At 43.6% G+C, this 15784-nt stretch overlaps 1 protein-coding gene across 3 annotated transcripts in view; it reads left to right on the forward strand.

The window, feature by feature from the left end:
- Positions 1 to 11372, forward strand: part of LOC130112544 (Kv channel-interacting protein 2-like) — an 11718-nt gene extending 346 nt beyond the window's left edge. Inside the window, exons 2-10 of one of the 3 annotated variants that reach the window (XM_056279961.1) lie at positions 1201 to 1203; positions 3155 to 3253; positions 7281 to 7405; positions 7523 to 7592; positions 9681 to 9751; positions 10160 to 10267; positions 10413 to 10517; positions 10702 to 10764; positions 11325 to 11372. In XM_056279961.1, coding sequence (XP_056135936.1) covers positions 1201 to 1203; positions 3155 to 3253; positions 7281 to 7405; positions 7523 to 7592; positions 9681 to 9751; positions 10160 to 10267; positions 10413 to 10517; positions 10702 to 10764; positions 11325 to 11372 — 692 coding nt within the window. The remainder of the gene's footprint in view (positions 1 to 1200; positions 1204 to 3154; positions 3254 to 7280; positions 7406 to 7522; positions 7593 to 9680; positions 9752 to 10159; positions 10268 to 10412; positions 10518 to 10701; positions 10765 to 11324) is intronic. The other 2 variants (XM_056279960.1, XM_056279962.1) reach the window with 2 other exon arrangements.
- Positions 11373 to 15784: the final 4412 nt, after the last annotated feature.

Consider the following 15784-nt stretch of genomic DNA (forward strand, 5'->3'; position numbering starts at 1 on the left):
TCTCTCTCTCTCTCTCTCTCTCTCTCTCTCTCTCTCTCTCTCTCTCTCTCTCTCTCTCTCTGTGTGTGTGTGTGAAAGGTTTCAGGCTCATCTCCTATTCTCGGATGCCCCCTTTCCTTCTCTAACACTTCTCCAGTCCTTCACTAGCTCTGCATCTGTCTCTCCTTTGTCCTCTCCCAACCATTGCAGCTCATGTCTTCTGGCTTTCATCGATTTAGAGAGGGATTAAAATGACGAATGTTTCTGAATGCATGTCTTTTCATGTGTGTGTTGGTGACACGCACATTCGGAGACACACATTCCTCAGATGTGATTATCTCCCATGTTTGGACAGTGGAGACAGTTTCTCTCTCTCTCTCTCTCCCCCCTCCCTCTCTGCATCTCTGTGAGTGGTATCGATCATCATTTTAGTAAAATTATTTTGTCATTCCAGTTTCACTCCAATAAATGAAACGCTGCACTGACTTAAAAAATGTCATGTATGTCAAATGGTTTTCGCGTAGCTGTGTTGAGTAAATTCTCTTTCCCTGATCACGTTGATAAATCAACTTGCTTAGACGTTACTTAACACAGCTGTGCCGAACCACTTGACGTAATGTTTTAAGTAAATCCAACGTTTCTTTTTTTTAATTTGCTCTCTGTCATGAAGCCAAATTGTTTATGCTTGTGTAATGTGTGTGTAATGTGTGTGTGTGCATGTGTGTGTGTGTGTGTGCATGTGTGTGTGTGTGTGTGTGTGTGTGTGTGTGTGTGTGTGTGTGTGTGTGTGTGTGTGTGTGAAGAGTGCGTGTCTGTTTAAAGCCCTGCAAAGCTTTGTTTGTTTTTCCACGGGAAGGTCAGCTGCCGTATTTGGCAGTGGGGACACTGATATATGCTGAGGTATCCTGACTGACTCAGACTAACAGAAGGAGCACTTTCACCAGTAGGTAAGACATGCCAAGTACACACACACACACACACACACAAGCAAATGTACACGTCCTAAAGTGCACACACACACACACACACCACACATGTGCACACATGCACACACTCACCCATGCACACACGCATACCCATGCATGCATGCGCACACACGTACACACACACACGTACACACACACACACACACACACACACACACACACACACACACACACACACATACACACACACACACACACACACACACACACACACACACACACACTAGCTCCCCAGGGGGTCCTGGGCTTCAGATCTCAGCAGTTTGGGAGATTTACTTCTGTTAAGACGGCGTTTCAATTTGCGTGGGAAAAACACACAGTTTGGACGCAGGAAGTGAGTCAAACCAAGAGGGGAGGTAAACAGCAAATTAAAGGAAAAGAGAAAAGCACGGTAACGGTTTGATGTTCTCACAGACCTGGACACAGGAGAGGATTAGCAAAACGTTTCTTATGTTTGTGTTATCGCCCTTTCTGCCGGAGTGTGTGAATTTCAGATGTGGGTAGTGACAGCAAAAAGTGGACGCCTCAACAGCAGCCCTTGAGCAAGGCACTTAACCTCATAATGCCTTCATAAAACAGTACAGCAGTCATCAATAGGGGACTATTATTAGTCTGGACAGTACCAGTCCCAGACGTTAAAGTCAGTGTTTTGTCCCTGGTGTTTTAACCTCACCTTGTTTTAAACTCATCTACGCCGGACACTACTTTACTTCAACCGTGCTTCTTTTCTACGTTTTACTCCCTATTACATATTGTGCCCTCACTGTTGTCGGGACAGTGGTTCTCAATTAGGTCCTCAGGGACCCCCCCCACACACACACTGTCCACTTCTCGGCAGAGCCACTGTTGTGGCAGAAGATGCCCGAGTACAAAGAGTGCATGAAGCAAAGGAGAGGTGGGATTGGGATTATTTTTGCTCGTTCTGAAAAAGTGAAATGGCACATTAGTGGACGCTGATACCTCCATCCGAGCATCAGAGTAGTGGGAAGTCAGGATCACACACTCAGGAACCAAAGTCTGTCAAGTCAAGTCAACTTTATTTGTATAGCCCAATATCACTAATTAAACATTTGCCTCAAGGGGCTTTACAGCAACACAACATCCTGTCCTTAGACCCTGCTCTCTCTCCTCTGTTCCTCCTCCTTGCATCAACAATGTTGGAGGCTGCGCTGAACAGTCTCTTACTATCCACACTGGTACAAGGAGCACAGATAAATTTTGCAGCATTGGCAGCCAGGGTTGGAAACCGAACTAGGTTGCTTCACCAGTACTGGAAATGAGTAGGGATCAGAGGTAGAGGAGGTACTGGAGACGACTGCTCTCCATAAATGGTGGTCGACTGGCGCCCTGTTAACTGGTAGCGCCAGGACCAGTAAACCTCTGGAGGGAAGGAGGAAGAGGGGCAGGATAAGGCACTCCAGAAGGAGATGATCATTTAGTAATAACTGGCAGGATGTGATTAGTGTGTAGATGCCTTTTTTGTGGTCCATTTCACTTTTGATACGATAGCTTTGCTCTCATTATTGTGTCCCGTTCAGTGTGAGTTGATGAGGAAGCTGTTCATTTAACCGGCAGAGCTGATTCTCCGTGTTAGGGCATCTTGCAAGGCCATTGGCCCACGATGGTGGCTGCTCTTTCTGTTGTTGATACATTGTGTGTGTGTGTGTGTGTGTGTGTGTGTGTGTGTGTGTGTGTGTGTGTGTGTGTGTGTGTGTGTGTGTGTGTGTTGTGTGTGTGTGTGTCTACATGCGAAATCATTTTTATCTTTTTCGCCGCTCTTTTCTCTGTTATCACTTGTTTGCACAGTGTTATGAAAACATGTTTAACCTCAACCCCCAAACCGAACTCTTGTTCCTTGACCACGTGAGAAAAATGAGCGCGCCTTTCTTTGCCTCCCACCGAGCTCGATGATTCGCTGGTCGTGAGACGGTCTTGTTATGCGGCGCTGCATCTCGGCCTGGCATGCTGGAAGGCGGCTTAGCGGACAGACACGCGCGCAGCTTTGATGTGTACGAATCACTGGTCCAAAGCCAGGTCAGCAAACTCATTTGCATGAACCAAGACGCACGGATAAGTGATCTCTTAATACATTTGAGTGTCCTTTGGCTCACGTTTTATCCGATTTACATGGCGTGTTCTCTGAGGAGTACGTCATCTGCTACTAATGTTTGCAAATGTGTTGTTTTCAGGTAACCCGTCCTCCAAGCCGAATAAAAAGACCATTAAACAGAGGTTCCTCAAATTGCTTCCGTGTTGCCGGTCTGGATCCAGCCCTTCCCTCAATCAAAGTAAGTATCCGTGACGTCACTCGATGCTGCGCTGCATTGCTAACAATATTGTTACGTGCATGGATAAGTAGACACGTTGGTCCTTGACTAACGGGTCGGACCCTTTAGTCGACTGGTTAACGTTGTCGCTTGCGGTGCAGTAGATACGGGTTCGCGTCCCGGCTGTGGCGACGGTATTTCGGACTGCCCCCCGAATTCGCTACAATATGAAACATTGGTACTGGGGGTCGGCGGTTCGAATCCCCGCGTCACCTCAGGCTTGGTCGGGCGTCTCTACAAACACCATTGGCCGTGTCTGCGGGTGGGAAGCCGGATGTGAAGAGTAGGGTAACTGGCCAAGTACAACTGGGGAGAAAAAGGGGGAAACTCCCCCACCAAAAAAAAAAACACAAACAAACCAACCCCCCCCCCCCAATATGAAACACTGAGGCGTCCGGATAGCAGGGCGGTCTATTCCGTTGCTTAACAACACGTTACCTCCGACTTGGTCGGGCGTCCCTAACGACACAGTTGGCCGTGTCTGCGGGTGGGAAGCCGGATGTGGGTATGTGTCCTGGTCACTGCACTAGCGCTTCCTCTGGCCTGGACGCCTGTTCGGGGGGATAGTGTGATCCTCCCATCTCCCCCTGGTGAAACTCCTCACTGTCAGGTGAAACTCCTCACTGTCAGGTGAAAGGAAGTGGCTGGCGACTCCACGTGTATCAGAGGAGGCATGTGGTAGTCTGCAGCCCTCCCCGGATCGGCAGAGGGGGTGGAGCAGCGACCGGGAAGGCTTGGAAGAGTGGGGTAATTGGCTGGATACAATTGGGGAGAAAAAGCCCCCCCCCCCAAAAAAAACCCCAAAACAAAACATTGTAGTATATGGGTTTGAACATATACACAGAGTATTATGGCGGTGAGCCTGTGTAGGTAATACGAGAGTCCAGTAGGCATGCTCTCAGGTGGATGTATGTAGAACTGAAGTCAGTTAGAACACGCATGCATGAGTGGTGTTCTATTTTCCTGAATAAAGTTCATAAAAAGGACTACCAGCCAGTCTCCTCATCAGCATAAACCACAATATGGTGTCAGAAGTGCCAGGAGGACCAGACCTCGCAAAAGCTACTAGACATTCACCAGAGAGGATGGCCAAAGCAGACTGTCTGGCAAGAGAATATTTACAATACTCAATGAAAAAGACGGATACTGGTAAACTAAGCTTGACAGAGCATCGTCACTGTTATACACCTTCAACTCACCATGGGGGTGTTACAAGTTCAAGCGTCTCCCATTCGGTAAAAAATCAGCCAGTGAAGTGTTCCAATAGAAGAACAGTGAAGCATTTGGTGACATTGATGGTGTACAGGCGATAGCCGATGATATGATCATCGCTGCAGCTGATGAGAAGGAACATGCCGAGATACTGCATAAGGTAATGCAGAGAGCCAAAGAGATGAATGTCAAGTTCAATGCAGACAAAGTGCAGTACAAAGTGATGGAGGTGAAGTACATGGGACACATGATAAACCCTAAGGGAGTACAGCCAGACAGTGACAAGGTGAGTGCTATTGTACACATGCCAGCACCAGAAGATAGAAAGGGTCTACAAAGGCTACTAGGTATGACTAAGTGCCTGTCCCAATACATATCTAATGAAGCAGCAGTGACAGCACCTTTACAGCAGCTACTGAGGAAAGTTATGCAGTGGCTGTGGTCATATGAACACGATGCTTCTCTGAACAAACTCAAGACAGCACTAACTGAGGCTCCAGTGCTGAAATTCATTGACCCAAAACAGCAGATAGTCCTCCAAGCTGATGCATCGAAAGATGGGCTGGGTGTGTGCCTGCTGCAGTGAGGACAGCCAGTGGCATATGCAGCCACAGCCCTAACACAGACCAAGCACAACTATGCGCAGATTGAAAAAGAACTGCTTGCGGTTGTGTTTGCGACACGAAAATTCCCCCAGTATGTGTTTGGTGCACATGTGGTGGTCCAGTCAGACCACAAGCCTCTGGAGGCTATATTCACAAAGCCATTAGGACAGGCACCTGCCACACTACAACGAATGCTGCTACAGCTTCAACGTTACGATCTCCACATCAAGTACACACCTGGAAAGGAAATGCTAATAGCAGACACTTTATCCAGAGTGTTTGGTGCTGTGGAAACACAAGAGGAGTCCGTGACTACAGATGAAAAGGTAGTCTATGCCATGGAAGCAACTGAGGCTCTGGGAAGAGAGATGCATAAGAGGCTTAAGATGGCAACTGAGGAGGACCGGACCTCGCAAAAGCTACTAGACATTCACCAGAGGGGATGGCCAAAGCACAAAAAAAAACCCGAGATAGATGCTGAGCCTAAAGTCTATTGGCCAATCAGAGATAAAATCACAGTAAATGGGGGAGTCCTGATGACAGCAGACAGATTCAACATCCCTAAAAAGCTTAGATCAGACATGCTACAAAGACTACACATAGCCCACCAAGGAGTACAACGGACCAAAGAACAGGCACACAAGTATCTATATATTGGCCAGGCATATCGGCGGATATAGAGTAAATGGTTGGGAGGTGCCCCACCTGTCAACAACACCTACTGAAGAATCAGAGGGAGCCACTAAAATGCCATGACCTGCCAGAGCTACCATGGTACAAAGTAGGTGTGGACATTTTTGAGCTACAAGGCAAATCTTTCCTCCTCACAGTAGATTATTTCTCAAAATATCCTGAGGTCCAACAAATGCGTGACAAAACAGTAATAGCAAAGCTGAAGGCTGTGTTTTCCAGACATGGTGTTCCAAAGGAAGTGGTGAGTGACCACACGCCATTCGCTAGTGCTGAGATGAGTGAATTTGCAAGTGACTGGGGCATAACATGGACATTCTCAAGCCCAGGCTATCCACAGTCTAACGGGATAGAAGAACGCACAATAAAGACCATTAAACTCATGCTGAAGAAGGTGGAGCAGACTAAGACAGACCCCCACCTGGCTCTGTTGACTTTAAGGAACACTTCTGTGACTGGACTTGGTCTCTCTCCTGCAGAAATGCTGATGGGTTGGGTCCTAAGAAGCACATTGCCAGTAGCCAGTGCTGTGCTCAAACCGAGGCATGTGACAAGAGTCAAGCAGAGGCTACTTAAACTGCAACAAAGACAAGGAGAGTACTACAACCAACATGCAAGACCTCTCTCTGTGCTCAAACCAGGAACGGCTGTCAGTAGAGACTCCACAAGGCTGGAAACTTGCCCTGGTAGAACAGAAGACAGGAGCCGAGGTCATATAATGTTGTGATGGCTGCAGGACCAGTCAACTGTTCAGATGCACAGGTCCAACACAACAGAAGTAGCAGACTGGTAAAGCAGCCTACCAAATTCAGTGATTTTCAAATGGGCTAACAGTAAAGTTATGCTCCTATGGAGGGTTATGTGCTAGAAACCTCTGACCCCAGTGACAGTGTACAAAGACTGGGTACAAAGAGTGTACAGAGTTCTTAAAAAATGTAATGAATGTATAGTGTGAAGAATGAATGTATGAAGAATGTAACACTGTGTTGATATCAAGAATAGATATGGTAAACATTCAAAGCCAGACTATTAAACAGTTCATAGTGGTCTTATGGACAGTGTTATATCGCCACTTTAAGTTAAAGAGAAAGATGAACAAAGGCATTTGTGTTTCTTAATGCAGTAAGTTCAAACTGATAGATAGCGAAACAAATAAATCTATAATGTGATATTTTGTTTTTTTGTTTTGTGGAAAAAGGGGGATGTAGTATGAGTTTGAACATATACATGGAGTAATACGGCGGTGAGCCTATACTATAGGTAATAAAACGAGAGGCCAGTAGGCGTGCTCTCAGGCGGATGGATGTATGTACATAGAACTGAAGATGGTTAGGACACACATGCACGAGTGGTGTTCTTTGTTCCTGAATAAAGTTCATTAAAAGGACTACCAGCCAGTCTCCTCACCAGTATAAACCACAATAAATATGAAACACTATCTTACCTCGATTAATGCTGTTTTTTTTTTTTGGTCACTCCAGACAGCGTGGCTGATGACGCTGAGTTGTCAACAGTGTGCCACAGACCAGAGGGGCTGGACCAACTCTTACAGCAGACCAGCTTCAACAGGAAAGAACTGCAGATCCTCTACCGTGGATTCAAAAATGTCGGTCCGAGTCTCACCATCTTTTCAATTTATACTGTCTTCATGGCTGCGTGGGTATTTTCTAACTTCAAGTTTTGTTTTGTTTTGTTTTGTTTTTCTTTTGTCAACGATCCACAGGAGTGTCCCAGCGGTGTGGTAAGCGAGGAGAATTTCAAAACCATCTACTCCCAGTTTTTCCCTCAAGGAGGTCAGTCCTTACCTCTCCCCGTCAGGCCCCATTTTTAGACCTGTATTTCAGTACCAACTGGCTTCATATTTGTAGCTCATCTATTCCTTAGTATTAGAGATGGGCCCTGAGTTCTTGTACTATAACTGACTTCAGTATTAGATTGAGTTCCTGAATTATAAATCACCGATAACACAGATCTCTTTTGTCTGAATTACTGATCTACTAAATGATTCTATACACTGTGTTTTCAATTTGTCCAGATCTATTTATCAGAGCACCCAGGTCAACAAACCAGATGTTCTTATATGTTCTGAGATCCAGGTTTAAGAATAGGGGAGACAGAGCCTTTGCAGTAGCTGCCCCTGATTCGTGGAACAGCTTACCAGTACACATAAGATCTGCTCAGACCCTAGATACTTTTAAATCTTTGTTAAAGACCTACCTCCTCCCTGGCATTCAATTCAAGTTGAGCTTGACGCCATGATTTTATTGTGGAAATATACTTTTACTCATGTTTTATTGTTTACATTTTATATTCTTTATGTCTTCTTTACATATATTTTTATATTAATATGTGTCACTTATTTTTATTGTATTTTAAACTTGTGCAGCACTTTGGTTCAACTGTGGTTGTTTTAAATGTGCTATATAAATAAACTTGACTTGACTTGACGTGACTAATCATGTAGGTGTATGCACTATGAGCTGAAATCTAATGCAATTTTAAACCCATTCATAAACACACAACTCAGGTAAGTTTAAATAATAATAATAATAATAATATCTTTAGTGTATTTTTTATAGAAAAATCCAATTACCAGTACACAATAACAACTGTACTTTCAACAGGCCTCTATGAACAGACACACAAGCCGGCAAAAAAATAAATAAAGAAAAAAGTAAAATAAATAAATGAAACAAAAATCCCTCGTTGCAGGCCTGAGTCGATGTTTGGGAGCGCTGAGACCGGTCACTTCACTCTATGAGCATAACAAACGGTGGTACCTTGCAAGTGGATCTGTAGCTGTAAGTCCCTTGGTCTCCGTAGGAGGGCAGTATGCAGAAGAATGGCGCAGAAAGGATGTAGAATGATGTCCACGTGTGAGAATGTCCGCGCAGCGTTATCCTAAGTAGCCAGAGCAACTATGAGCGATGCCCACGAAGCTCATAGCGCTATGTGGTTTCCTCTGTTTGGCGAAACTCCTTGCAATTTGTCTCCACGTCGGCGTCAGTCAAACTTAAACTCGTTGTGTTAGCTATACTAGCTAAACAGTGGCTAACAGTGCATTCACGTTGCTAATGAAAGACACTCGGCTAAGCTAGCATACACATGAACAGCATGCGAACTTCGAGCTGAAACGTCTGCTGCTCAACGTGTAGCATGAATGTAGCTGTAGATTATCTCGTTGACAATCGAAGAAACTCACAACCCTACTATGGCGTAAATCGCAAACTGTTGGCTCATTCACAAGAGCTTGATCTAGCGAAAATTCCATACATCTTTCTCTCTCGTTAGACATGCACATTCTTCCTTCTTCCATCGGGAATCTTCCCATCACTCACGCCACATCAACCAATGACAGACAAGCATTGAGGTCTTTTTATCATGATTCTAATTTATTACCGCCATGAACTTCTTCACAATAAAAGTTTCCATATTATAACCACGAACTTCTCAGAATAAAAATATATTCTTTTAACTTATTTATTCCACAGCATCTTTTTAAACATGAACTTATATATTTTAACCCTTGAAAATAGTCTCTTTTTAAACTTATTTAAAGCAATAATGTATTTCAATATGAGCATTTATAACCATCTATCATCTTTTTTAGCTGGGTTACATATTGATACAGTTGTCATACAGTTACACTCGTCAGCACACGGGTCGGAGTTCATCCAGGATCTGCCCAACATGAACCACAACTTTCCACTGTTCTCCACAGAGCAGCTCCATAGGGTCAGCTGGAGCAATGAGCCTACTCATACCTGGGGTCAAAGTTCATACATTATAACTGTGTTCAATGTGTTGATTGCACTTGTGACCAGGGAGGGTGATGGATGTCTCGAAATTAAAATGATCACAATATTTTCTCTTTTTGTCAGATTCCAGTATGTATGCTCACTTCCTGTTTGAAGCTTTTGACACCCGCAGCAATGGAGCTATTAGCTTTGAGGTGAGCCATGTTCGTTACACTCTGATTCTCATGAGGCCTTTGGATAAGCAACTGGTTGTCAAGTATTGTTGTAAACAGCGTTTAATAGAATTAAGGGTAGAGTGGGGATTGTCTGCTGTGTGTGTGTGTGTGTGTGTGTGTGTGTGTGTGTGTGTGTGTGTGTGTGTGTGTGTGTGTGTGTGTGCGTGTGCGTGTGCGTGTGCGTGTGTGTGGTTGGGGTGAGGAGCTTTGTGTGTGTTCATGGTAATGTGGGCATGCTTTTACTTTTCATCTTGCACTCAAATGTTGTGCCGCTAAATGTCTGTCTCTCTGTTCTGAACTGTGTTTTGACCCTCGTCATTTGGTAGAACTATTATTCCTCCTCTCTCAATCATTTTATCATCTTTCAATTCTCGTTTCCTGCTTTAGGATTTTGTGATGGGCTTGTCCATCATACTTCGAGGCTCCACCACTGACAAACTCAACTGGGCCTTTAATCTGTACGATCTCAACAAAGATGGCTGCATTACCAAAGAGGCAGGTTCTCTTCCTGTGACTGTGTGTGTGTGTGTGTGTGTGTGTGTGTGTGTGTGTGTGTGTGTGTGTGTGTGTGTGTGTGTGTGTGTGTATAAACCTAGCTACCATTGAATAAAATGTCCCCCCCCCCCCCACTATATTACAGGAGATGACAGACATCATGCACTCCATCTATGATATGATGGGAAAGCACACCTACCCTTGCATAAAAGAGACTGCTCCCAAAGAACATGTTGAAAATTTCTTCCGGGTAAATGTTCAGACCAACAAATGAACCATACTTTTCTATGACTATGTGGAAAACAGTGTCCTCAGTCATTAAGATTTTTAATCCAGTATGCATTTAAAGTTTTCCTGAGCATGAAGATCACTCCTTTTCTTACCTTGTGTGGTATCAAAAATTGAATGTGCCTTTCCATGGTTCATTTTGCCAGAAGATGGATAAGAACAACGATGGAGTGGTTACCATCGAGGAATTCCTGGAGACATGTCAAAAGGTATTCTTAATGTCCATGTATTTCATAAAATATCAACCCGTTATCAAACCAAAGTGTGTAATACACCCGCCGGTCCAACTTGACAGTGTCACGGTTTGCCTCTCTCAGACGTGAAAAGTACACGCGTGTATGAAGGTGCAGTGCCAGCAGGGGGCGATGATTAAGAGGTGAAGGCAGATTAGGGTTAGGGTTGGGTTAGGGTTAGGGTTAGGGGAGGGATTTTGGAAAATGCTGTAAACTTCTTTTCCTCCGTGGGGAGTTGCTGGCATTGAGTTAATCATCGCCCCCTGCTGGCACGGCACCTTCATACACGCGTGTACTTTTCACGCCCGAGTGAGGCAAACAATGACGCTGACACGCTGGACCGGCGGGTGTATTACACGCTTTGGCGTGATACTGGGCTGAAAATATTATTTCAACTGTTTTTCCACCAAATTGCAATCACACATTGAATTGCACTATCCACCGCATCATATATTACAAGTCAGTTTACCATTTTCTGCTGCCATATTAATAATCCATCTCAATACCTTTCTTTTCTCTTATGGCCTTCCTTTCAGGATGAGAACATCATTCAATCCATGCACATGTTTGACAATGCAATCTGAGCGTTGGTGGACATGGACTAATGACATGAAACTTTTCCCACCTCTCCCGGGATCTTCTTTACCAAACTTTTCCATCCAGCCAGTGGGTAGAATGACGACACTAAACAGACTGGAACAGGCAGCTTAAAGTACCCATCTGTGTAAAGATACCCTAACATTAACTTTTCCTATGTGTGTGTGTGTGTGTGTGTGTGTGTGTGTGTGTGTGTGTGTGTGTGTGTGTGTGTGTGTGTGTGTGTGTGTGTGTGTGTACATATTGCGGTTTTTTTCAGAAACCGTCAATGGTGTTCTGAGTGCTCGACAAATGAGGAGCGGAATATATATATATATATATATATATATATATATATATATATATATAGAGAGAGAGAGAGAGAGAGAGAGAGAGAGAGAGAGAGAGAGAGAGAGAGAGAGAGAGAGAGAGAGAGAGAGATAGCGTTTTTTCCCCCCTGGAAACCATCAGTGGTGTTGATAAAAGTGCTCAACAAATGAGGTGCGGAATGTTAAGATAGATGTAGAGAAAAAGCTTTAATGATTTCAGTACAAGCTTGTTTCGTGCGTTACCCACTCATCAGCTGCCAATGTGATTAGACAACAAAGAAAAACACACAGCCTATAAATATATTTATTTTATCATATTATAATATATTTGTGATTGACTGTGTGTTTTTCCTTTGTTGTTTAATCACATTGGCAGCTGATGAGTGGATAACGCACGAAACAAGCTTGTACTGAAATGCATAAAAAATTTTTCCTACATCTATATTAGTGTATATATATATATATATATATATATATATATATATATATACACACACACGCACACATATATACACACATATATACATGCACACACACACACACACACACACATATACATACACTACCGTTCAAAAGTTTGGGATCACCCAAACAATTTTGTGTTTTCCATGAAAAGTCACACTTATTCACCACCATATGTTGTGAAATGAATAGAAAATAGAGTCAAGACATTGACAAGGTTAGAAATAATGATTTGTATTTGAAATAAGATTTTTTTTACATCAAACTTTGCTTTCGTCAAAGAATCCTCCATTTGCAGCAATTACAGCATTGCAGACCTTTGGCATTCTAGCTGTTAATTTGTTGAGGTAATCTGGAGAAATTGCACCCCACGCTTCCAGAAGCAGCTCCCACAAGTTGGATTGGTTGGATGGGCACTTCTTTGAGCAGATTGAGTTTCTGGAGCATCACATTTGTGGGGTCAATTAAACGCTCAAAATGGCCAGAAAAAGAGAACTTTCATCTGAAACTCGACAGTCTATTCTTGTTCTTAGAAATGAAGGCTATTCCATGCGAGAAATTGCTAAGAAATTGAAGATTTCCTACACCGGTGTGTACTACTCCCTTCAGAGGACAGCACAAACAGGCTCTAACCAGAGTAGAAAAAGAAGTGGGAGGCCGCGTTGCACAACTGAGCAAGAAGATAAGTACATTAGAGTCTCTAGTTTGAGAAACAGACGCCTCACAGGTCCCCAACTGGCATCTTCATTAAATAGTACCTGTTAGAGCCTGTTTGTTTGGGTGATCCCAAACTTTTGAACGGTAGTGTATATACGTATAACAACCAGAATTAGTGGTGTTCTCATTTCCTTACAGGATTACCGTCTGACACACACATGAAAAATGACAACAGCCTGGACCCTTTAATTGCAATTCTCTAGCGCAATACAATTCTTCTTGTCAATCAATACTGTACAGTATACATTTTTCAAAAGTGAATGATGACTTTTTTCCCCAAGTAAATCAGAAGGGAATAGTCACTGATATCACCGGACCCAATTGAGCAGACAAATACTCATCTATAATGCTCAACACAAGATAGTCAATAACGTTTAACATTGACGAATAACCCTGACCAGCAATCAGTTCAGCACAATGGTGAACACACACCAGAGGACAACAACCACTCCAGTTACCTGCTGACACTGCACCGGTAAAGATACATGTTGACAGATACGCTGTTCGTTCTGATCTTTCCGTTGCTGCACTGTTGCATGTATTATTTACAGAAAGAGGGAGGGAGAGAGAGAGAGAGTGAGTGAGAGAGAGAATTTGAATTTTGAATTTTAAAACAAGTCTTTATTTAACAAAAAAATTATCGAAAAACAGACTTGAAATCTTTTTAAACATATAAACAATGTTTGTCAAATTACAAACACTCAACGTGCATCTTTTAACAATCCCAAAAACAATCATTCAACAACTCAAAACATACAAAAAACCAGGTAAGACCCCTTTTATCCAAGCTCTGCAGCAAAAAACAACTCATCCTCTGTGGTTGAACACAGAGAGAGACAGAGATTTTTTTTATTTTTAAAAGGTACATTTATTCCAAACACATTCCAGCCCAACAGCTTATGCCCAAACACAATTATCTCTTTACAATCCAGCTCATACAAAAAACAGTTTCAGGGAAAAACAAAAAACATTGAGTAGTCTAAACAAGTATTTGTAAAAAAAACAAAATTTCAAAATAAAATAGCCCAACATAACAAACACAAAATCACCTCAGGGGGTTTGCAGCAACACAAAATCCTGTCCTTAGACCCTTGCATCGAATGAGGAACAACTCCCTAAAAAAAAACCTTTAACAGCGAGAAAAAATAGGAAGAAACCTCAGGGAGAGCAACCGAGGAGGAATCTCTCTCCCAAGACGGACAACGTGCAATGGATGTTGTGTTTACACAATGTACATAACAAATAAATAAAATAAGAAGAAAACCAAATCTTCACCAACTCCCACTAAGCACACTACCACCCCAAGTTCTGGGGTGTGAACGCTCTGCTCCCCTGTTGTAGGCTCTGATCATTCTCAGCTCTCTCAGTTTTTACTCCGTAGCTGTAAAAAAAAGTCTCTTGTGTGGCATGTAGACCTCATGTTGAGCAGCTGAGCTATGGCCTCGGTGTTGTTGAGTCCCAATCCTGCTGCAGCCACTATGCGCTGTGGGGTGATGGTCGTGATGGAAAACAGTTTCTGGGAAATCCTGGAGGGCACCAGTCGTAGACAACCAGCCTGGCTCCATGTATCAGTGGCTCCTCCAGCAGCAGTAGGAGGAAGATCGCCCAGTGCAACACACTCATCAACCAGACTCATCTTAAACATCATCAAGACCATTAACCAGGATGGGACATGATTTGTCTTATATTGCCTCTGACTCTTCATGCTGTAATTCTTGTTTGATTTTCAGAACTATTTTCCTTAACCTGTGCATCTCCTGATCAGTGTAGCCCCCTTTCTTCTTTGTGTCTCATCTGCGATTTAACAGAGTACAGAAACAATTCTTTGTCTGCAAAGAAGTCCTCAAGTTGGACATTTCTCAAATGTTTTGTTTGTTGCAAGAATTTCTTAATTTGGCATGCATCGTAGTACTCTTGCTTTGCTACCCCTGACAACTGGGAGGAAGTGTGAGTCTGGCTGTCTACACCACCATCCTCCTCAAACTCATCTTCAGACATTTGTACCTCTGGCTGCTGCTTCTTTAATACAGCTACCCGGCTGTCTATACCACAGTCCCCCTCCTCCTCCTCTTCCTCCATACTCAACTCATCCCCAGACAGTTGTTCCTCGTACTGCCTGCTTCTCTCCCTTGTTATTGGTCCTTTTTGGCGTGAGAGCCACTCGTTTTAGCTGCCTGCTTTCTCTTCAGCACAGGAACCTTAGACTTTTTCTTCCTCCATCAAATCCTCCTCACTGCTCCACACTACGCCTTCTGCAGCTCTACCTGTAGTGTTTGATGCCATTGCCTGTTCACGCTGTGCTTCTTTTTCAACATTTATGTATTCCTTTCTAGACTTGTCACTCTGTTTGTGTGGTTCAGTTTTGTCAGTGTAATCTAGACTCTGTCCCTTTTCTGTTGTCTCTTCACTGTTCTGCCTCTCTTTGTGTCCTCTCGCTTCTTCACTCTGCGTTTTGTCCTCAGAGGAGTGTTTCTCAGGACAGGCCCAAACCAAATGACCCTCTCCTCCACAGCCAAAGCACTTCAAGGTCCCAGAGTTTACAAAAATTAGTTAATCAAAATCATCCACCGTCACCCTGAACGCTACATCCAAGTCTTCGTCTTTTTGATTCAAGATCATTTGAACCTGTCGTCTGTGTGAAACTACATGTCGCACCAGCGGCGATTTGCAGCCAGACGAGTTTCCTGACCGATGAAACTACTTTTCCATGTCTCGGCAGCTCTCTTGACAAAAAAAAAACACCGGAAATGAACGGCGGAATGTTTGAAACGGTGACTCCTGTCGACGGCGTGGTGAGCGGCGACACCGACACGAAACTGTCATTAACAACAACGCTGCTTCGACCACTTTGTGTGCTTTGGCCACAGCGTCGACAAAACTCGCCGTTCATGCTAGCAGCAGGTTTAACGCTG

This window comes from Lampris incognitus, chromosome 5 (genome assembly GCF_029633865.1).
Source record: "Lampris incognitus isolate fLamInc1 chromosome 5, fLamInc1.hap2, whole genome shotgun sequence".
Classification (NCBI taxonomy): domain Eukaryota; kingdom Metazoa; phylum Chordata; class Actinopteri; order Lampriformes; family Lampridae; genus Lampris; species Lampris incognitus.